Source organism: Protomyctophum parallelum (genome assembly GCF_964188405.1).
Source record: "Protomyctophum parallelum genome assembly, chromosome: 22".
Lineage (NCBI taxonomy): Eukaryota > Metazoa > Chordata > Actinopteri > Myctophiformes > Myctophidae > Protomyctophum > Protomyctophum parallelum.
Window position 1 is genome coordinate 26,563,387 of NC_139714.1, and position 23,464 is coordinate 26,586,850.

A 23,464-nucleotide genomic window follows, 5' to 3' on the forward strand; every position below is an offset into this window, starting at 1 on the left:
AGAAGGTCCTAAATTAACTTAATTAAGCAGTCGCCGTCTCTGTCTCATGTTGTTCTTTCTTATAGTATAGAGACCGACTAGATTTCAGAGAGGGAGGGAAATACTAAATTAACTGTTAACTACATTAACACATTTCGCGGGGGCGAGTTGGTAAAGGGGGCGAATTGGTAAAGGGGCGAGTCATTTTGTATTCGCTGGAGTCACAATTAAGTATATGAAAAAATATAGGCACACTCAATCTCTGAAAATCTTTAATTTTCAATATAACAAGCCAGAGATGGAAAAGTATGCAGAATGGGGAAAATATCAAAGTAGAAGTCATACTGTGACAAAACACAATGATGAGGGAAAGCGCAATTCTTCTGAGGTTTTGAAGAAAAAAGAAAAAAAAAGTGGCAGAGAAGAATACACCGAATAGGACCAATTAATTCCAATAGAATATCTTGTATGTTTTATAATATTGAACTTAATGTTTTGCAGGAACAAACATTACTAGATCTCGTGGCATGTTTCTGTAACGACGTTGAAAACATTCTAATGGACATTCTGTTGAATTGTGAAACCATGCACACTGCAATCAATGTACAGTACAGAGTACAGTGCCGTCCATCCCATACAAAAATAATTCAGAAGAATGCATGCATGCAGAACCGTCTGCATACACAGACAGTACATGTCATCACATGTGCAGAGCAGACTTTACACCACATGTACAGATACATCTCAGCATCTTGCATTACACTCATGCTAAGCTGCATTCCCAGCCTTCCAATGTGAGAAGCCGTTGGCAAAACGATGGTAAAACAGCGCCCCCCTCAGTCAACAAACAGTCTGTCTGGAGAGACAACCAGCCATGACCCCATATATTCCCTTTTAATCCATTCTGGGCGGGAACCCCTTTTGGTGTTAGCATTATGTTATGCTTTAGCTATTGAAAAATAGCAGACCTACAAGCTACGAGCTTGCAGGTCTGCTATTTTTGAAGAAATCGAAGAACCACTGACATAGAAACATAGCTTTATCAGAAAACTGTCAGGATGTAGAAGACATCTTTAGAATCTGATCTCAGGTCAAAATGGGTTCATTTCTGTTCCCTCCAATTTAACATTTCCACCTTTTTAACATTCTTAAAGTTGTGCAACCCTAGGTACGGACGGTACACTGACTGTACAATCCTGAGGATTAATTTAAGTGTAAACATTAAGCCGTAAGAATGAACAGAATGCACTGTATGATGTCTGATGACAGACTGCTCCCATGCTGGAGGTGTTGACAGGCTGATAACAGAGGTGTGAACTCCACTCGTTACCCGTCGCTGGGTGCATGCGCTCAGTTCATCCGTGTGTTCTGCCTAGTATAGGCCTGACGTCGAAATAAAAACAATGTTCGCTCTGAAAGAATATATATTCAAAGATCTCTGCCGCATTTTGACGAATTTTCTAAAATAGCAGACCTACAAGCTTGTAGCGCGCCACTCGGTGGCGCGCTATGAGCTTGTAGATCTGCTATTTTTCAATAGCTATAAAGTATAACATAATGCTTAGTTAAAACACCAAAAGGGGTTCCTGCAGCCCAGAATGGTTTAACCCATTTAGACCTGAGGCCGATTCTACAAATGTCTTCTAAATCCTGACAGTTTTCTGAAAAACCCTATGTTTCTATGTCAGTGGTTCTCAAACATTTTCATGTCAAGGACTCATGCCACCGTCCCCATCTGAAAATATGTAGTTCTCTAGGGACCCCCCCAGAAACAAAGATTTGAGTTAAAATCATTCGCTCTGAAAGAATATATATTCAAAGATTTGAGTTAAAAACGTTGGCTCTGAAAGAATATACATATTCAAAGATTTGCTCCACATTTTCACGATGTTTAAAAAATAGCAGATCTACAAGCTCGTATAGTGCGGGGCACTCGGTGCCGCACTACGAGCTTGTAGATCTGCTTTTTTTCAACGACTAAGCTTACAAGTTATAAAACACCAAAAGGGGCTTCTTGAAGGCACGTACAGTATAGGCAGTCGTGGTAAGTATGTAGTTTCAGTTTTATGGTTCTTGGAGGAAGAGGCAGGTTCGAGTGTTTAGTCTTTGGCCTTGGGGGTGGGGGGGGGGGGGGGGGTGGCGGGTGGCTAGCAGGACGAGAGAGAGAGAGAGAGAGAGAGAGAGAGAGAGAGAGGAACTCCTGGCTGGGATGAAAGAGAGACAGCAGAGTGGGGGGTCTAGTCGTAAAGTCTGTGGAGGAAAAAAAGACTAATTATGACCTCTTTTCCGTGGCACCGAAACATGCATCGATCTGTGAAAATGTGTTCGACTGACAAACGCTTGACTTGGATACTGTAGCTGTACGTGTCTTAGAAATACGCTAAGCGTGCGGTTAGACGGTATATAGTCAGGGAATATTATCAGTATAATGTCACTCGTTGTGCTAAATTTGGCCATACACTTAGACACAGCGTATTTGGGCCCTAATGTGCCCAAATATGCTGACTTCATCACATTTGTGATGACGGCTATGGCCATTTTTAGCCCAAGGAGTGTTTTTTTCGTGCAAAACTAATGCTTGGAATGGATTCAGAACCATGCAAACACCCTAGTTTGACACGTCACATGCTACTTAAAGTATAATGAAATTTAGAACATTTTGCCTTATAATGGTTGTATGGTACCCCAACTTTCAGCAGCTGTCAAAACTTCCGCTAGGGTGGTTGAATATAAACCAATGTGGGATATGTTAGTAGACACCTTTACAAACACATTGGTGAAGAAATTTCTTGGTAAGAAATGTATTCCCAGATTGTATTAATATCTCCTGACTAAGTAGACACCCCTTGGTCTTGTCCTTTATAGTCATTCTGGGACTTTGAGTATGCCTGATCTAAGGTAGTCATCCATAATTTTAAATCTTAGCTTTAGTCATAGTCTCTTGAATAGTTTTCATTTCGTTTTAGTCACATTTTAGTCACCTGTAATGTTCTGGTGTGACTAAATATCGTGAGATTTTAGTCAACTAAATATACAGTTGATTTAGTCGACTAAAATGTATTTTGGCGGGCCTTGATGCCATCGAAAGGCCTAATTTTACGCTAATTTGTCCCAGCACGCCGCATTGTGAGCTTGTAGATCTGCTATTTTCAGCATGCAACCAAGTGTAAAATGAAAAATGAAAACTGGATCTCTTGTCCACTAGTCCCTTCTTAACATTTTAGTTGTTGACGAAATTGTCGGTATATTTAGTCTTAGTTTTAGTCACCGTAGCTTAGTTCTCGTTTAGTTTCCATTTAGTGGTAGTCGACGAACATTTTCTCGTCTTAGGTGATCTTTACACGAGAATGGTGTTCATAGAAAACGGCAAAATAAAGTATCGTTTGCAGGTGTCCCTTTAGACGAGAAGGGTGTTTTCAGGAGGTGAAAACGCAACAAAGTGAAACCACCTTCCAGAGTGGAAATCTTTGAGAACGCCGTTTTATCCCTTCTCCATGTAAACAGGCAAAACGGTGAATCCGCTAAACTTATGACATCATGGCTCACGTTGGTTCACAGCACATATGTTTATTAGATTGATGCAGAGCCATATATGATATAATGGCGTTCCTGAACAAGCCTCCCTCCTCGCCTACAAAGTGCTGCTCATCAGCGATGGTGAATGTAAAACCATGATGTAAATAAAATGCCATAGTTTTAGTCGACAAAATCAACACTGGCGCTAACGTTGTTGACCCTTCACCTCCGCAGACATCGTCCACGAGAACCTGAAGATGGGTTCTGACGGAGAGAGCGACCAGGCGTCGGGAACGTCCTCCGACGAGGTCCAGTCTCCCACGGGGGTGTGTCTGAGGAACCGGGTCCACCGGCGCATCTCCATGGAGGTGAGTCAGAACCGGAGGTACTGATGATCACAGAGCCGGTCCACGAGTCCATGGAGGAGTCCATCTCCATGGAGGTGAGTCAGAACCGGAGGTACTGATCACAGAGCCCGTCCATCTCCATGGAGGAGTCCATCTCCATGGAGGTGAGTCAGAACCGGAGGTACTGATGATCACAGAGCCGGGCCACGAGTCCATGGAGGAGTCCATCTCCATGGAGGTGAGTCAGAACCAGAGGTACTGATGATCACAGAGCCCGTCCATCTCCATGGAGGAGTCCATCTCCATGGAGGTGAGTCAGAACCGGAGGTACTGATGATCACAGAGCCGGTCCACGACTGTTTCTCTCCAGGGATTTATTTCATCAGCATAATGATGAGAGGCGTGTGTTAGTGTGCGTTAGTCTCTGCGCACACATACAAACGGAGCTGCTAGCGTGTACATGTATGCATGCATGATGTTTGGGCCCGTGTGCACACGTATTGGTGACTCGAGGGAGGAAACATCACATACACTCACACAAATACGGTACACACTTTATTGACAAATTGTAAAATCCTTAACCCATTCTGACCTGAGATCAGATTCTAAAAATCGAAAAAATCGAAAAAATAGCAGACCTACAAGCTCGTAGCGTGCCACTCGGTGGCGCGCTACGAGCTTGTAGATCTGCTATTTTTCAATAGCTAAAGCATAACATGATGCTAACACCAAAATGGGTTCCCGTTCAGAATGGGTTAAAGACGTAGTGAAAAATAACGTTTTAATAAACGTTTTTCACACTTTTTAGACCATATCTGTGGTCATCCTTTGGTCATATACCTAACAATGGATGCCAAAACAATGGGAAAGATTTTCACACCCAATCCTGATTTTTTGGTTTTGAACTCAAACCCAAAATCCAAATCTGATCCGATTAGATACAGATAGGGATTAAAAGTTTTGGGCCCAGCATGAGTTCAAATCCTGACGAGGACATGAACCTGGTTTTACTGTGTCTGTACAGTAGAGTGTGCATTGTACAGTATACCCCCCCCCCCCCTCTCTCCACCACCATATCTCTCTTCCCCTGGCATGGCATCAGCTGAGAGGCGCTAATCTCTTGACATGCTTAACTTCCGCTGTGGAGATTAAAACAAAAACAATCCTCCCCCCCCCCCCCCCCCCCCCCTTGGCAGAACGTCAGGGAATTTCAACATTCCCGAGAGCAACCTGACGTACAGTTATACAGTATACTAACTGATGCTTTATCAACCTTCCAGAGAGCAACCTGGTATACAGTACAGTATACAGTATTCTAACTGAGGCTTCATCAGTAAAGTCTCTGAATCTCAGGGTTCATGCTTGCAAGCAGGCACGTGCACAGAGTGCTAGAGAGGCAGGGGCACTTTTGGCCCAAAAAAGCAGATCGACAAGCTCTCAACGTGTCGCGCTGCGACGCGTTGAGAGATTGTAGATCCAGCTATTTTTTGGGGGCGCAACCCAGCACTCTTTATCTACTGGAGATGCTGGTGTAACGACATTGGATTTAGAAACAAATTAGTAAAAAAAAATAACAATTCTCCTGAATGCTGCCTAACGACATGGCATGGAAAGGAGAGGAGTGGCATGTTGCATTTTTGTCACCATGTAGTAAATGATTCATTCGTGGTCTGGAGTATGGGGCTGTTGTTTTACAGACGGGTAAAAGGGGCAGGAGGCTGAAGCCCCCTTTGATGTCGTGTGCACGCCCCTGCGTGCGAGCGTGCCCAGCAGCATGTGGCGGCGACTGAGAGACGTCACGTTTCTGTGTTTGTCCTCCTTGACGAGGAAGGAACCCCCAAAGAGAACAGAGAAACTATAGCAGGCAATATTTACATCATGCTGACGATTTATAAGACGTTATACTCGCTAACGGTCTGTGACTCTCAACTCCTTAATGTTGGCCGTCGGCGAGATCACATTCATCTCGTCGTGATTGCTTTCTAACTCCGTAGATACAGGCTACCACAGCGGAGCTAATGACCGGCTTTGACACTTTTAATAAATCACATTAATATCTATGGATGTGCTGCAAGGTGGTGTGTGTGTGTGTGTGTGTGTGTGTGTGTGTGTGTGTGTGTGTGTGTGTGTGTGTGTGTGTGTGTGTTTGTGTGTGTGTGTGTGTGTGTGTGTGAAGTGAATGGATCATGACACCCTGGTAGGACTCTGCCCCCTGGTGGACTTTGAGTGTACTGTTACCCTTTGAACACTCAATCATCTTTTTGCATCTGAGCGTGTTGCCTCTCTAGACTGCATATTAAATATGCACTGACCTACTTCTCCCCAGCACGCACACACACGCACGCACACACAAGCACACACACACACACACACACACACACACACACGCACACACACAAACACACACACACACACACACACACACACACACACACAGGTTTATTTGTACTTAATCTTTTTTACATACTTGGCCACATAGCCGTGTTGCACAGAGAAGGAATTTTAGTTTCAGTCACATTTTAGTCACCTAGAATGTTTTAGTGTTAGTCTAGTTTTAGTCGACTAAATATCATACGATTTTAGTCGACTAAATCTACAGGTGATTTAGTCGAACAAACTGTATTTTGGGGGGCTGTATTTTGACACTGCATCTTGTCCACTAGTCCCTACCTAACATTTTATTTGTTTGACGAAATTGTCAGTATATTTAGTCTTAGTTTTAGTCATCATAGCTTAGTTTTCATTTAGTTTCCATGTAGTTTTCGTCAGTGAAAAAAAGGTAGTCGACGGACATTTTTCGCCTTTGTTTTAGTCGACATAATCAACACTGTGTGACACTATGTGTCAGGCCTCCACTGAGATGTTTGTCCGTCTGTTCCTTCTATAAATGTTGTTCTGTAGGACCTGAATAAACGCCTGTCTCTCCCTCTGTTCCTTCTATAAATGTTGTTCTGCAGAACCTGAATAAACGCCTGTCTCTCCCTCTGTTCCTTCTATAAATGTTGTTCTGTAGGACCTGAACAAACGCCTGTCTCTCCCTCTGTTCCTTCTATAAATGTTGTTCTGCAGAACCTGAATAAACGCCTGTCTCTCCCTCTGTTCCTTCTATAAATGATGTTCTGTAGGACCTAAACAAACGCCTGTCTCTCCCTCTGTTCCTTCTGTCTGTAGGACCTAAACAAACGCCTGTCTCTCCCTCTGTTCCTTCTGTCTGTAGGACCTAAACAAACGCCTGTCTCTCCCTCTGTTCCTTCTATAAATGTTGTTCTGTAGGATCTGAACAAACGCCTGTCTCTCCCTCTGTTCCTTCTATAAATGTTGTTTTGTAGGACCTGAACAAACGCCTGTCTCTCCCTCTGTTCCTTCTATAAATGTTGTTCTGTAGGACCTGAACAAACGCCTGTCTCTCCCTCTGTTCCTTCTATAAATGTTGTTCTGTAGGACCTGAACAAACGCCTGTCTCTCCCTCTGTTCCTTCTATAAATGTTGTTCTGTAGGACCTAAACAAACGCCTGTCTCTCCCTCTGTTCCTTCTATAAATGTTGTTCTGTAGGACCTGAATAAACGCCTGTCTCTCCCTCTGTTCCTTCTATAAATGTTGTTCTGTAGGATCTGAACAAACGCCTGTCTCTCCCTCTGTTCCTTCTATAAATGTTGTTCTGTAGGACCTAAACAAACGCCTGTCTCTCCCTCTGTTCCTTCTATAAATGTTGTTCTGTAGGACCTGAATAAACGCCTGTCTCTCCCTCTGTTCCTTCTATAAATGTTGTTCTGTAGGACCTGAATAAACGCCTGTCTCTCCCTCTGTTCCTTCTATAAATGTTGTTCTGTAGGATCTGAACAAACGCCTGTCTCTCCCTCTGTTCCTTCTATAAATGTTGTTCTGTAGGACCTGAATAAACGCCTGTCTCTCCCTCTGTTCCTTCTATAAATGTTGTTCTGTAGGACCTAAACAAACGCCTGTCTCTCCCTCTGTTCCTTCTATAAATGTTGTTCTGTAGGACCTGAATAAACGCCTGTCTCTCCCGGCTGACATCCGTATTCCTGACGGATATCTGGAGAAACTACAGCTCAGCAGCCCACCCTTCGACCAGCCTCTCAGCCGACGCTCCCGCAGAGCCTCGTTGGTGAGTGTGTGTGTGTGTGTGTGTGTTTGTGTGCCCACGTGTGAGTACATAACATGTTTGTATCCATCCATCCATCCATCTTCAACCGCTTATCCGTAAACGGGTCGCGGGGGCAACAGCTCCACCAGCGAGCTCCCAGACTTCCCTCTTGGACGTATGCAAGATAAAGGATAAGACTTGAAGACTGTATTAATAATTATAATAATAATAATTAGGGATGTCTCTGTTTTTGTCATTCCCGATCCGATCCCGATACCTCAATTTATGTGTTAGCCGATACCGAATACCGATACCAGTGTTGTGATCTGGTGTTGTGTTTATAGCAGACTCCTTCAGCATCGAGAGCTCAGTCACAGATGGGGAAAAAGGGAAAAAGTGTATTCCCTGTCCCGTGAAATAAACACAGTACTCTGTTGGCGCCGTTATTTACGCACCTTTTTCTCCCTACGTTTTCCTCAGTCAGAAATCGGCTTCGGGAAGTTGGAGACTTACATCAAGCTGGACAAACTGGGAGAGGTACGTCATGGACCTGAAATGTAATTTTAAAAGTACAACAAACGACAATCTTAAACAAATGTGCTCTGCTTGACAGAAGCTGACAATGACCTACTTCTTCATTATATTAACCGCCATAATATTATGGTCCTTCAACTGGTTTCCATTTGAGGCTTTGACTTGTAACACCAAAGTAAACCCGTGATCGTACATCACAGTTGAAACCAGCTGATCGCTCCTCAGTGGCATCATGTCAAATTGGGGACAAATACAGTATGTTATTGATGTCTCGTAAGGGATTGGAATGGATGTGTGTGGAATGGCGTGCACAGGGGGCGCCTATGATGCCACAGTGTATAACCCATTCTGACCTGTGATCAGATTCATACGAGGTTTCCACATGGACACACACTGGTCTGATGAACCCATTCTGACCTGAGATCAGATTCTAAAAAATGTCAGTCGTTCTTCGATTTTTCCAAAAATAGCAGACCTACAAGCTCGTATCGCGCCACTCGGTGGCGCGATATGAGCTTGTAGATCTGCTATTTTTAAATAGCTAAAGCATAACATGATGCTGACACCAAAATGGGTGCCCGGTCAGAATGGGATAAACTGTGTTTGGTGCATTAGGCCCTAATGCACCAAACACAGTTTATACACCTTGGCATCATAGGAGGACCCCCTAATGATTAGGGGGTCCTATGATGCCAACGTGTATGAACTGTGTGTGTTTTGGTGCACACAGGGGACCTATGCCACGGTGTTCAAAGGTCGCAGCAAGTTAACGGATAACCTCGTGGCGCTGAAAGAGATCAGGCTGGAGCACGAGGAGGGAGCACCCTGCACTGCCATCAGAGAAGGTGAGAGTTAACAGCCAGGTGAAACATGTGTTCTCCGTTGTGCATCTGTCTGGTTGAGACCATAGAGTTATAATATATCTAGAGTAGAGCTGGGACTCGATTAAAAAAAAAAATCTAATTAATCAGAGGCTTTGCGATTAATTAATCTAGATTAATCACATTTTAATCGCATTCAACCCGAGAACAGCGAGAAACCTTTTTTTTTAATGTTTTTTGGTATCCCAGTGAATCAACGAATAGTGACTACAGGATACCACTCATTTTCAACATTTTACTGTCATTAATATACCTGTTGTGGAAATAATAATAAAAAGTCACCCCATTCTGTGTTGCCTAGAACTGGAGGTCTGAAAAAAAAATTGTAACAGTAACAAGTACATCTTAGTGACATCACAAAGCTGTACTTACTTCATATTGTTACTGCGATTAATTTCTGTAGTTAATCGCGATAAATCTTTCTGTAGTTAATTAATCTAAATTAATCGCAATTAGTCCCGGCCCTAATCTAGAGATGACGAGTGCCAGGGCTGTAGAACATTCTAATTCTGTCAGTTTCTGGCATCCCTAGTTGTTGTTGTTATTATTACAGATCCAGTAGATTCTCTCTCTTCATCATCAGTACAAGTAGATTCTCTCTTTAATGACCTGTTTTCTTTTGTCTCTCAGTGTCGTTACTGAAGGACTTGAAGCACGCCAACATCGTGACCTTACATGACATCGTGCACACCGACAAGAGCCTGACGCTCGTCTTCGAGTACCTGGTAAGCTTCTCGTTGTTCTGTTGTCGTTGCGTGATGGTGGTCTTTGTAGTTCCCTTGTCGTTGCGTGGTGGGTGGTCTTTGTAGTTCCCTCGCCTTTCGTAGTTCTTCTAATCTACGGGTCTGGTTTGTTTTTTGTGCAGGACAAAGACCTGAAGCAGTACATGGACGACTGCGGGAACATTATGAGCATGCACAACGTCAAGGTGAGTCTGTTAACTCACTTTCAGCGCCATTGCCGTTGATTAATGCCAATTGAAGCCTAATTTTGATGTTCTGTGTGTGTGTGTGCGTGTGCGTGTGTGTGTGTGCGCGTGCGTGTCCGTGTGCGTGTGCGTGCGTTCCAGATCTTCCTGTTCCAGATTCTGCGTGGTCTGGCGTACTGCCACAGAAGGAAGGTTCTGCACCGCGACCTGAAGCCCCAGAACCTGCTCATCAACGAGAAAGGAGAGCTCAAACTGGCGGACTTTGGTAAGCCTGGCCCTCGTCAGAGGACGTGCACCAGTGTTGTTTTCGTCGACTAAAACTAAGACGAAATATGTTCGTCGACTACCTTTTTTCACTGACTAAAACGAAATAAAAACGAATCTATGATGACTAAAACTAAGACTAAATATACCGACAATTTCGTCAACAAATAAAAACTAGACTAAAATGTTAGGAAGGGACTAGTGGACAAGAGATCCAGTTTTATGCTGGGTTGCATGTTGAAAATAGCAGATCTACAAACGAGATTGTAGATCTGCTATTTTCAGCATGCAACCAAAGTGTAAAATATGTCATTACAACGACATCAAGGCCTGTCAAAACACATTTTAGTCGACTAAATCAACTGTAGATTTAGTCGACTAAAATCATATGACATTTAGTCGACTAAAACTAGACTAAACACTAGAACATTCCAGGTGACTAAAATGTGACTAAAACTATTCAAGAGACAACGACTAAAACTAAAATAGAAATTTGCTGCCAAAAACAACACTGATTTGCACACACAGACATCTGCATGAGGTCCCTGACCAACCATGCATTTAGTGATGTAGCAAAGGGAATATGTTGTATTTTCTTCCACGGAACAGTGCACTAATTTTGTGTGCAGTGTTCCGTAGAATGTTGTCAGTTACTGGAAGTCTGAGGTGAAGACATTCCACAGAAAAAGGGAGTTAGAATCTCCCAGAAGGGTAAAGTGGTCCCGCGTGCCTGATTGAGTCATCATTATGCAACAAGGGCAACTACCAGAGGAGACTGTGAAGTGCCAATCAGACGTAGTGTGTTTGGTAAAAACAGTCTTCTCTGTCAGAGCCTCCCGTCACTGGAACAGTCTCCCCACAGAAGTAAGAGAGACCTCCAACTATTTGACCTTCAAATTTAACCTGCAAAGGTGGCTAAAAACAAATCAAATCTGTAATCGTGAGTAACTATCAGCACTATTTAGTATTCATGACCGGTGTCATTTTTCACTTCACTTTGCAGTTGTATTGTGTTTTTGTATGGACGTGGTGTTGGGTGCTTGCACATATGCACACATGGCATCAACGCATGGTGTTGTGTGCAGGCACACTATACACTCTGTCTTTCTTTTATCTGTATTGTATTGCATTGTATTGTACTGTATGTGTCATTGTATGTTTAGTTTTACTACCATTTTAAGAGCTAACTCTGGCACATTTACATGGAAGTGAAAACTGACATGTTGATTAATGAGCATTGTCCCTGTCAAATAAAAAAATCAAATAAATATTAGTAAATGTGCTTTAATTATATAATCATTTCATCTGCTCTGTCAGTTTACTGTATATCAGTTAATCTGAGTTTAATGGAAGGTTGGATAAATAAGAATGAAATGAGGGTAACCGTGGGATAGGGATAGATCAGTGGACCATTTGTTGTACATATTATTTATTATCGTGCAATGAATCCCATTCTGAACGGGAACCCATTTTGGTGTTAGCATCATGTTATGCTTTATCTATTGAAAAATAGCAGATCTACAAGCTCATAGCGCGCCACCGAGTGGCGCGCTACGAGCTTGTAGGTCTGCTATTTTTGAAAAATCGAAGAACGACTGACATTTTTAGAATCTGATCTCAGGTCAGAATGGGTTAATCAGACCAGTGTGTGTCCAGTGGAAACCTCGTATGAATCTGATCTCAGGTCAGAATGGGTTAACAGTCATATATATTTTCTTACATTTACTGTACTTTATTATGGATCCCCATTAGCACATAGTCTAATCTCTCTGTGTGTGTGTGTGTAACGTGTTTCTGCCATCAGGTCTGGCGCGGGCGAAGTCTGTCCCGACGAAAACCTACTCCAACGAGGTGGTGACGCTCTGGTACCGCCCCCCCGACGTCCTGCTGGGCTCCTCCGAGTACTCCACGCAGATAGACATGTGGTATGATTATTACTGTACTCTACTGTACTCTACACATAGACATGTGGTATGATTATTACTGTACTCATCGTCCTCATCCTCTGAGCTAAACACAAATGACTTCTGTAACTGTGTTGGTAATGATCTGTTTATCGCTCTGAACACCACCAATAATGTTCGTAATTCAACCAAATCCAAGATTGATAACATAAAAAGCCTATTGGTGTGTGCTCTGAAATCTTCTTTATACATGATTCTTAACGCTTTTTTTTTGTAACATAATCAAGGGAGTCATATTACTCTTGAATGAGTTGCCCCATACTTCCAAACAGTAAATAAAATATGGTAATATGTAGATCTGTTGCTAGTTAAAACTAGTTGCTAGTTAAAACACCAAAAGGGGTTCCCGCATAAAATGGGTTAAAACGAACCATGGTCCACTTACCCCCGTTGGTTTGGCAGTTGTGAGGTTGCCTTAACACTTTAATTGCCCGGTGCGGTGCGTTGTGTCCTAACATAACAGGGGCGTCGGGTGTATCTTCTATGAGATGGCTGCAGGCCGGCCGCTGTTCCCCGGCTCCACCGTAGAGGACGAGCTCCATCTGATCTTCAGATTACTGGGTGAGTCCCTCCTACACCTGACCTCCTCCAGCACTGGCTCTCAACAAGTGATTCAAGTACCACTTGGTCCATTGCATAAATAATAATAATAATAACACTTTATTTGTATAGCACCTTTCATAACATTGTGACAAAAGCACATTATTTATGTCTTTCTACTTTATTTTTCAGTACATGATATTTATCTTGGAACTGGTTGTGAGAATATTGTTATTTCTACCCTGTTCATAATGTGAAAGGTAACAGGTCTGGTACAGGGGTGATTGATGGGTGTCAGTGACTGGTTGATTGTCACCACCCAAGGTTTTCTAGTAGAGGAAGTGACACACGGGGAGGGGAGATCTCAAAACAAACAGAGTGCAGGCCTGCACAGAGGAGGAGAGGAGCTCCAGGCGCCAGATAGCGGTTTACGTTGGGACCGCTGTTTAATGTTTAAGCGCGCGTATCTGCAGCCATATTAATGAAGGAACAGTCGGGCCCTACAGTCAAGGCTAACAGGGCTACTGCTACCGGTGAGACCGTTCCAAAGTTGTTCTTTGAGGATTATAAATACAGGGGTACCCCGAACGTTTTCATATTTCCGTTGGACCGTTTTTGAGCAGAGGAACTTTTCGTTGCGTTGGAACAGTTATAGACTCTCGCGTGCGCGTGCCTCATTTGAGGGGGACGACTTTATTCTCAGCTGACTTTGGGGGGGCTTTGGAAATAATTATTGATTGTTGGTTTAAGTTTGTGTGCCTGTTTATTTTATTTAGTAGGGAAATAGACAGGGAGAGGCGTTACCTGTATAGGCATAAGTAAAGGGCGATTGTTACAACATGACATGCAGTTCAAAGTGCTTTACAGAGCAATGGTGAAAGAAAGAAAGGAAAAGCAAGGCATAAAACATTAACATAATAGCAGTAATGCAATACAGTGAGGACATGAATAACAAAAAATGTAAAAGATCAATTAAAAGCAAGAGTGTAGAAGTGGGTCTTGAGCTGTGCTTTAAAAATGTCTACAGAAGCTGCCTGTCGAAGGTACAGTGGGAGTTTGTTCCACGCCGTCGGCCCGTAGAAGCAGAAAGCTGCTTCACCGTATTTTTTTTAGTTGCCATTTTTTTAGGCAAAGCGAGCAGGCCAGCAGTGGAAGACCTTAGGGGGCGGTTTGGGACATATTTAGGCAGGCAGTCATGTAGGTACACGTTATTGATTGATTGATTGATTGAATTGAATTACCCTTTCATATTTTGCGGCAGTGCCAAAGCACTCTGGAAGTTCACATGTTTATTTTTTTGCCTTTATTGATAGTTATTAGTGAAGATAGATAGGAAAGAGGGAGAGAAAGAAAAGCGGAGAGACATTCAGAAAAGGTCGTCAACACGCAACGCGCTGTCAGGCCCAGAGCCTGACAGCCCCGGAAGTTCACATGTTTGATATAAACGATATAAACGTGTTGTCTTTATGTTATAATAAATCTAATGATTGTATGATCTAACCTTCCGACTTTCTCACGCTGATTCCAGGCACGCCAACGGAGGACAACTGGCCAGGAATCTACTCCATCGAAGAGTTCAAGTCCTACAAGTTCCCCAAATACAAACCACAGCCATTGGTCAACCACGCGCCCAGGTGCAGTGCTGTTTGTGTTTGTCTTCTTTGTCAAGTGCGTGCGTGCGTGCGTGCGTGCGTGCGTGCGTGCGTGCGTGCGTGTCGTGTCGTGTCGTGCGTGCGTGTGTGCGTGCCGTGCGTGCGTGCGTGCATGCGTGCGTGAACTGTGGACAGGAAATCCTGTGGAACATTTCAGAGACAGCGCTCCACTTCCTTCCTCCCCTGAGCCACTCATTTCTCATCAGTCACCACCAGTATTATTATTATTATTATTATTTCTCATCAGTCACCACCAGTATTAGAGGCTGAATCTAATTCATTTCTCATCAGTCACCACCAACATTAGAGGCTGAATCTAATTCATTTCTCATCAGTCACCACCAGCATTAGAGGCTGAATCTAATTCATTTCTCATCAGTCACCACCTGTATTAGAGGCTGAATCTAATTCATTTCTCATCAGTCACCACCAGCATTAGAGGCTGAATCTAATTCATTTCTCATCAGTCACCACCAGCATTAGAGGCTGAATCTAATTCATTTCTCATCAGTCACCACCTGTATTAGAGGCTGAATCTAATTCATTTCTCATCAGTCACCACCTGTATTAGAGGCTGAATCTAATTCATTTCTCATCAGTCACCACCTGTATTAGAGGCTGAATCTAATTCATTTCTCATCAGTCACCACCTGTATTAGAGGCTGAATCTAATTCATTTCTCATCAGTCACCACCTGTATTAGAGGATGAATCTAATTCCTGCACATCTCTGACTTTTATCTGTCTTCCATTTCCCCTGTTTCTGTTTCCCTAGGCTGGACACGGAAGGCACTGAGCTGCTGTTGTCATTTCTAAGAGTAAGAGCTTTTTTTATTTTTTATTTTCTTAGACTGTCCCTAAATTAATTATTAACTGCACTCCTTCACACATCCCTCATGCCTGGAGGGCGGGAGCCCCTTTTTGGTGTTTTAAGCATTACGTTATACTTTAGCTATTGAAAGATAGCAGATCTACAAGCTCATAGCACGCGCTACGAGCTTGTAGTTCTGCTATTTTTTTTTTAATCGTGAAAATGGGGGTCGGCGGCCAAATACAGATATTTTTGGGGGTACTTGACATGAAATTGCCTGAGAACCACTGACATAGAAACATGGGGGTGTTTCAGAAAACAATGTCAGGACATTAATTTTGTAGAATCGACCTCGGGTGAAACTCCTCAACACGCAGATGCTATACCAATACTAGCCAGCAGGGGTCGTCATTCTCTCCTAAATGTGTTTCTTATTCCAGTATGAATCCAAGAAGAGGATTTCAGCAGAAGAGGCCATGAAGCACCTGTACTTCAAGACCCTCGGCGCGAGGGTGCACGCACTGCCCGAGAGTGAGTATGAGGCTCACTCACAACAGTGTTGTTTTTGGCACCACATTTCTATTTTAGTTTTAGTCATATTTATTAGTCTCTTGAATAGTTTTCATTTAGTTTCAGTCACATTTTGTTTTAGTCACCTGGAATGTTTTAGTGTTAGTCTAGTTTTAGTCGACTAAATATCATAAGATGTTAGTCGACTAAATCTAGAGTTGATTTAGTCGACTAAATTGTATTTTAGCGGGCCTTGATGCCGTCGTAATGGCTATTTTCACACTTACTGAAAATTGTCCCACTAGTCCCTTCCTAACATTTTAGTCTAGTTTTAATTTGACAAAACCAACAGTATATTTAGTCATAGTTTTAGTCACCATGGCTTAGTTTTTATTTTGTTTTTATGTAGTTTTTGTCGGTGGAAAAAGGTAGTCGATGAATGTTTATCGTCATAGTATTAGTCGACGAAAACAGAGATTGAGTCGTGCAATCTATGTCAATGTTTACAGTTGAAATACAAGTCAACATTTAAGTTGAGTAAATAAAATGTATGAAAATAATCAATAGTTGCAGCCCTAGATGTAATGTTGTTTGGGGAGCACATATATTTCATGCATTATAATTTCTGACCACATCTCGCTGAAACTCCTGTTTTTCAGTCGTATCAATATTCACGTTAAAACTCCTGTTTTCCAGTCGTATCAATATTCACGTTAAAACTCCTGTTTTTCAGTCGTATCAATATTCACGTTAAAAGAACTACAGCTGCAACGAGACCCTGGATACCGGAACTCCTCCTACACAGAGTCAGGTGGGCAAGCCAGCGCGCACACACACACGTACGCACACGCACACGCACGCAGACACACACACACACACACACACACACACACACACACACACACACACACACACACATCATAATAATCACTTTGTATTCTTGAGAATTGGGCTCTTGTACCTTGTTGCATCTTGCAGTGTGTGCGAGTGTGCATTTAATCTATGTGTCTCCTGTCTGAATCTGCCCTCTCTCTCTCTCTCTCTCTCTCTCTCTCTCAGGTAACGGCAAGATCAACAGAAGGCAGAGCATGCTGTTCTAAACGTTGTGCTGCTGAACAGAACCCGAGGAAGAACCGTCTGGGTCCTCGACTCCCTCGCCCTCCTCTCGCATGAGCCCGCCTTCCTCAGAACCACCCAGAACCACCCCAACACACACACATGCACACGCACACGTCACACACACGTCACACACACACACACGCACACACACCTTACCATCTCTTCTCCGGCACTCGCATTAAGAGCACGCGACTCTAGCGTTTGGCCCGAGATGAACTTTACAGACTGTGTTTTATTTATTGGAAGACAGGGGGCGACGGCGAGGTTGTGTTTTTGCTGCTAAAATACTACTGTCTGTATTTAACATGCCGTATGTATGTGTGTGTATGATGTGAAGTCATATTTAACATGCCGTATGCATGTGTGTGTATGATGTGAAGTCATATTTAACATGCCGTATGTATGTGTGTGTGTGTATATGATGTGAAGTCAGACGCCCCCGTGCACAGCCCCCACCGTTCCATAAAAAGGTTACTATTATTATTATTATTGTTGTTCCTCTGGGACATTTTATTCTCGATTCTCATTTTAGTGATGACTCTTTATCTGCCGATGTTCCAAAGCTGTTGTTGGACGTTGTTATAACCCGTCTTTGTTGCTCATCATCGGCTTCTTTTAGAGCCTGAATGCCTTTTTTGTTTGTTTTGTTGTTTTTTGGGGGGTTTTTATATTCTAAAAAGTAAAAAACTTGAGTCGAGTATTTTCTGTTTTTGATCCTCGGAGCTTCTTTCACCTCATGGTGGCGTGACTGGATGATACCAGTCGCAACTGTAAAGGAGGTACATTACGTTAAGTAACTTACCTGTAACGCAAAGGGGGGTACAGTATGTACTGTACGTTACATTACCGTAAAGGGGGTACGGTAACGGTACGTTAGATTACGTTAAATACGACAGGATCCTCCGACGGAAACGGTTCCCCTGCCTGGACGGCAGAACATTCCAGAACATTTGTTTTTACCCGCCCGCCTCTCGCGGACAGAACCCTCCTCCCCCTCCTCCTCTTCCTCCCTCTCCTCCTCCTCCTCCCCCTCTCCTCCATCTCCTCCTCCCCCTCCTCCTCCCCCTCTCCTCCTACATCTCCTCCTCCTTCTCCCCCTCCATCTCCTCCTCCTCCTCCCCCTCCATCTCCTCCTCCTCCTCCCCCTCTCCTCCTCCATCTCCTCCTCCTCCCCCTCTCCTCCTCCATCTCCTCCTCCTTCTCCCCCTCCCCCTCCTCCTCCTCCTCCTCCTCCCCCTCTCCTCCTCCATCTCCTTCTCCCCCTCCCCCTCCTCCTCCCCCTCCCCCTCTCCTCCTCCATCTCCTCCTCCTTCTCCCCCTCCATCTTCTCCTCCCCCTCTCCTCCTCCATCTCCTCCTCCTCCTCCCCCTCCATCTCCTCCTCCCCCTCTCCTCCTCCATCTCCTCCTCCCCCTCCATCTCCTCCTCCTCCCCCTCTCCTCCTCCATCTCCTCCTCCTTCTCCCCCTCCCCCTCCTCCTCCTCCTCCCCCTCTCCTCCTCCATCTCCTCCTCCTTCTCCCCCTCCATCTCCTCCTCCCCCTCTCCTCCTCCATCTCCTCCTCCCCCTCCATCTCCTCCTCCCCCTCTCCTCCATCTCCTCCTCCTCCTCCCCCTCTCCTCCTCCATCTCCTCCTCCCCCTCTCCTCCTCCATCTCCTCCTCCCCCTCCATCTCCTCCTCCTCCTCCCCCTCTCCTCCTCCCCCTCTCCTCCTCCATCTACTCCTCCCCCTCCCTCTCTCCCCTTCCTCCTCCTCCTCCATCTCCTCCTCCATCTCCTCCTCCTCCTCCATCTCCTCCTCCCCCTCCTCCCCCTCTCCCCCTCCCCCTCTCCCCCTCCCCCTCTCCTCCTCCCCCTCTCCCCCTCCCCCTCTCCTCCTCATCCTCCTCCCCCTCTCCTCCTCCTCCCCCTCTCCTCCTCCCCCTCTCCTCCTCCATCTCCTCCCCCTCTCCTCCTCCCCCTCTCCCCCTCCCCCTCTCCTCCTCCTCCCCCTCTCCTCCTCCCCCTCTCCTCCTCCATCTCCTCCCCCTCTCCTCCTCCCCCTCTCCCCCTCCCCCTCTCCTCCTCCTCCCCCTCTCCTCCTCCCCCTCTCCTCCTCCATCTCCTCCTCCCCCTCCCCCTCTCCTCCTCCCCCTCTCCCCCTCCTCCTCCTCCCACAGCGGTGCTGGGTGTCAGTCAGTAAACGAGGTGTTGTACTATTACTATAATGTAGCAGGTCATCACAGAGCACTAAGAGTCTTTTTGATCCCTCAGGATCCTTTCAAACCAACTGCATGTCCCCCCCCCCCCCCTTCCCTTCCTGGCTAAAGCAATGGGACCACAAACAGGGGAGGGGAGGGGGGAATAGTTTCTCCCCAGGACGTTTCCGGTCTCCCTCCCCGGTGTTGCCATGACGACAGGAAAGCAAGGATCAGGGAGGAGAGAAAACACTGTGGAGCTTAAACAGGAAGTCATGTGACATCCCACAGGAACCCGTCAGGCTGCTCCCCCCCCCCCCCCCCTTCTCTTTACATTGCCAGGACTTCAGCGCTTTATTATATTATGCAAGCGATTACTTTTTTTCGTCCCCCTCCTCCTTCTTTTGCGTTTGGAGATATTATAGGGCTCCATTTCCGTCACCGCTAAAAGCCCTTATCCCTAAACTTCTTTGCCTTTTTTTTCTTTTACTAATTTTGCTAAACATTTGTGAATAGTTAACCCATTTTGACCTGAGATCAGATTCTAAAATAAATCTTCTACATCCTCACAGTTTTCTGAAAAAGCTGTTTCTATGTCAGTCGTTCTTCGATTTTTCAAAAATAGCAGACCTACAAGCTCGTAGCGCACCACTCGGTGGCGTGCTATGAGCTTGTAGATCTGCTATTTTTAACACCAAAAGGGGTTCACGCCCAAATTAAAATGGCCAGTCTACAAAGCTCACAGTGTGTCAATGTAGATTGGCTATAGTTGGAACTATTCAAAAATGTTTTTCAAAATAATAAAAATAAGACAAAGAAGTTTAGGGATAAGAGGTTTAGGGATAATGGCTTTAGGGATAAGGGGTTTAGCGGTGAGGGAAACGGAGCCCATACTGTAGCAACAACAGTAGGACTTTGTGACGTGTGCATCTTCTTCAATGACTTTGTGGTGCCGGTATTTCCTTTTTTTTTTTCTTAAAAGGTTTGATCCGTAGCCAATCAGGGAAGTTGCAAGAGAGTGTCTTATCGGGACCCTCCTCTGCATACGAGCATCCATGTGGCAGAGTTTAGACCCGCCAGTATTAAGACATCGGTCTCTATGTCTGTGAAACTTTGACCTCCCGTGTGAATACAGTGTCAGTGTGCGGCATGCTTAGGGGGGCCCTGTGAGGGTCCTTAGGGGGGCCCTGCACCGGTCCTTAGGGGGGCCCTGTGAGGGTCCTTAGGGGGGCCCTGTGAGGGTCCTTAGGGGGTCCCTGTGAGGGTCCTTAGGGGGGCCCTGAACCGGTCCTTAGGGGGGCCCTGAACCGGTCCATAGGGGGCCCCTGAACCGGTCCTTAGGGGGGCCCTGCACCGGTCCTTAGGGGGGCCCTGTGAGGGTCCTTAGGGGGGCCCTGCACCGGTCCTTAGGGGGGCCCTGCACCGGTCCTTAGGGGGGCCCTGTGAGGGTCCTTAGGGGGGCCCTGCACCGGTCCTTAGGGGGGCCCTGCACCGGTCCTTAGGGGGGCCCTGCACTGGTCCTTAGGGGGGCCCTGAACCGGTCCTTAGGGGGGCCCTGAACCGGTCCTTAGGGGGGCCCTGAACCGGTCCTTAGGGGGCCCTGAACCGGTCCTTAGGGGGGCCCTGCACTGGTCCTTAGGGGGGCCCTGAACCGGTCCTTAGGGGGGGCGGTGCCGGTCCGCCTCTCAAAGGAGTCCAAAGCACTCTCCGTCGGACCACCACTCTCTTTATCTCCAGCATTGTACACATGAAGAAGAGGAAAAAAAGAGATTTCAAATTGAAATTTTAAATTTACAGTAACACGCCGCTGTGTTGTTTTCAACTGACAGTGATTGAATATTAATATTGTAATATTGTACTTTTTTTTTAATGACTGTGTATCTGGATCTGTGTGTGTGTGTGTGTGTGTGTGTGTGTGTGTGTGTGTGTGTGTGCGTGCAGAGTGTGCCTGTTGCATGGAACGCCTGCTGTGTCGTAAACTCAGCTTCTCTTGAACACTGACGTTGTGCCGTCAGAACACACACCGGTCCAAGGTTGGTGACCGTCTAACTCTTTTTACTGGAACTATTTATTTCTCATAACCATCAAAAGTAAAAAATGTGTCTGTTTCATACAAAGCTCAGCGCTCAGCGTCTTTCATGGTGTGAAGTGATATGCAAGGTTGGAAGCTTTCTTGTTTCCACCAGCATTTTGGCCTGAGATCAGATTCTAAAAATGTCTTTTACATCCTGACAGTTTTCTGAAAGAACCTATGTTTCTATGTCAGTTGTGTTCAAACAGTTTCATGTCAAGGAGGACCCCCCCAAAAAAATTAATGTAATAGGCCGGCGACCCCCATCTGAAAATATGTTGTTCCAGGGACCCCCCAGAAGCAAAGATTTCAGTTAAAAACTTGCTCTGAAAGAATATATATTCAAAGATTCCAGGCACATTTTCACGATAAAAAAAAAAAAGCAGACCTACAAGCTTATAGCGCGCCACTCGGTGGCGCGCTATAAGCTTGTAGATCTGCTATTTTTCAATAGCTAAAGCACAACATAATGCTAACACCAAAAGGGGTTCCCGCCCCAAAATGGGTTAATGTAAGCCATATTTCAGTGTTTCACAACCCGGTGTTTATAGGGTTTATAGATGAGTTACTGTCTCTGCCTGTGTATGATCTCCATGTGAAATCAGTCCAAATCATCGTACGGTATTTGTTATGCTGTATTCCTTCCGCATGTAACAGTACATTTTAACAGCGGGCGACAGCCCAGGCGAATTTTCCCCGAAGTGCATTATTTGTCTTTTGGACCTCGGCGACTATACCGGCGATTTATGGCAAAATAAATGGTTATGGCAAAACTTAACTTAAATAATAATCACTATTATGGGTCCAGAAAACATTTATTCAGCTCTGGGCTGGGCGCTACACTTCCTCTGCCAACCTGGGGGGGGGGGGTCAGCGGACTGACCTCATGCCTCCTTCTATGCATGAGGAGTCCAAGCTGCTTCTTTTCACCTGACAGAGGGGAATTTCCCCGGCCGGACGTAGCGCGTGGAAGGGACACGTTTTTCCGACCAGTTCCTTTCCCCTCCATCAGGCGCCCCGGCTGGCCAGGGGGAGGTAGTTTTAGAGACCAGGATTACGGCATGTTTTTGTGAGGGTATCTACCCTAGGGGACACGGGGAGAACATGCAAACTCCACACAGAAAGGCCCTATCGCCAACCCCCGCCTCGGGTATGGGCACTGATGACACAGAGGAGGGAACACGCCGCCAGTGCCCACAGCGTCCCCAGCGGGAGTCGAACCCAGGACCTTCTAGCTGTGAGGCGACAGCACTACCAACTGTGCCACCGTGCCCCACTTTATTCAGCTCTTTTGAATGCATTAATTTCATACACTATGCGGTGATAGGATACCGAATATTCGGTGCATCACTACAAATAATTCATCTTTTCGGGCGATAACGTGCGATACTCTGGGCGATGTGTCGGCCGATGCCCCCCCCCGCTGTTGAAACGCACTGTGAGGCACTGACGCGCAGCTTGTAGATCTGCTATTTTTCAACATTTCCGGGAAGGAAAAAGAAAAGTACGATGGAGTTGAATAGCATTCAATGCCTTGTGTTTTATTCCAAAAAGTGTTTCCTCAAAATCACAACAGCACAAAAAAATAAGCAAATCATTTAGAATACATTTTTTATCAATTCCTTTATATAAAAACCAACCAAAAGCTATTTTACAAAAAGCTTTTGTGCAAAAATATGAACCTGGAATTTTGTCTCTAAAACAAAAACAGATTTAAAGCCTATAAGAGATAATACATATAACTCTTTACATTTCTGAAGGCACAGCCGGTACAGAGTTTAAAAAGAATAAAAAGCACAGTGCATACGATATGGTATAAAATCATACAAAAAAACAAACCACGTAAGACAGCTAGAGAACGATACAAACAAGTTCACAGCCTCAAAATACACTTTATCAAAGCAATACAAAACGACCATACAAACATTTACAATGCATTATAATGCTTGGCCCTCGAAATAACCAGCAGATGAACCGCTAGCCTTCTGGAACGGGCTGTGTGAATGTAGAAGTACACTGACTGACAACTGACCGTTATATTAAACACGGTGGACGTAGAGCACTGAAA

At 45.0% G+C, this 23,464-nt stretch overlaps 1 protein-coding gene across 1 annotated transcript in view; it reads left to right on the top strand.

Moving 5' to 3' along the window:
• Positions 1–18,051, top strand: part of cdk17 (cyclin dependent kinase 17) — a 61,035-nt gene extending 42,984 nt beyond the window's left edge. The window contains exons 4-17 of the mRNA XM_083757497.1: positions 3,730–3,863; positions 7,844–7,969; positions 8,429–8,485; positions 9,213–9,327; positions 9,994–10,088; positions 10,229–10,291; positions 10,433–10,556; positions 12,360–12,480; positions 12,983–13,080; positions 14,588–14,693; positions 15,486–15,528; positions 15,962–16,052; positions 16,765–16,842; positions 17,091–18,051. Of these exons, the coding sequence (XP_083613623.1) occupies positions 3,730–3,863; positions 7,844–7,969; positions 8,429–8,485; positions 9,213–9,327; positions 9,994–10,088; positions 10,229–10,291; positions 10,433–10,556; positions 12,360–12,480; positions 12,983–13,080; positions 14,588–14,693; positions 15,486–15,528; positions 15,962–16,052; positions 16,765–16,842; positions 17,091–17,131 (1,292 nt within the window). The 3' untranslated portion in view covers positions 17,132–18,051. The remainder of the gene's footprint in view (positions 1–3,729; positions 3,864–7,843; positions 7,970–8,428; positions 8,486–9,212; positions 9,328–9,993; positions 10,089–10,228; positions 10,292–10,432; positions 10,557–12,359; positions 12,481–12,982; positions 13,081–14,587; positions 14,694–15,485; positions 15,529–15,961; positions 16,053–16,764; positions 16,843–17,090) is intronic.
• Positions 18,052–23,464: the final 5,413 nt, after the last annotated feature.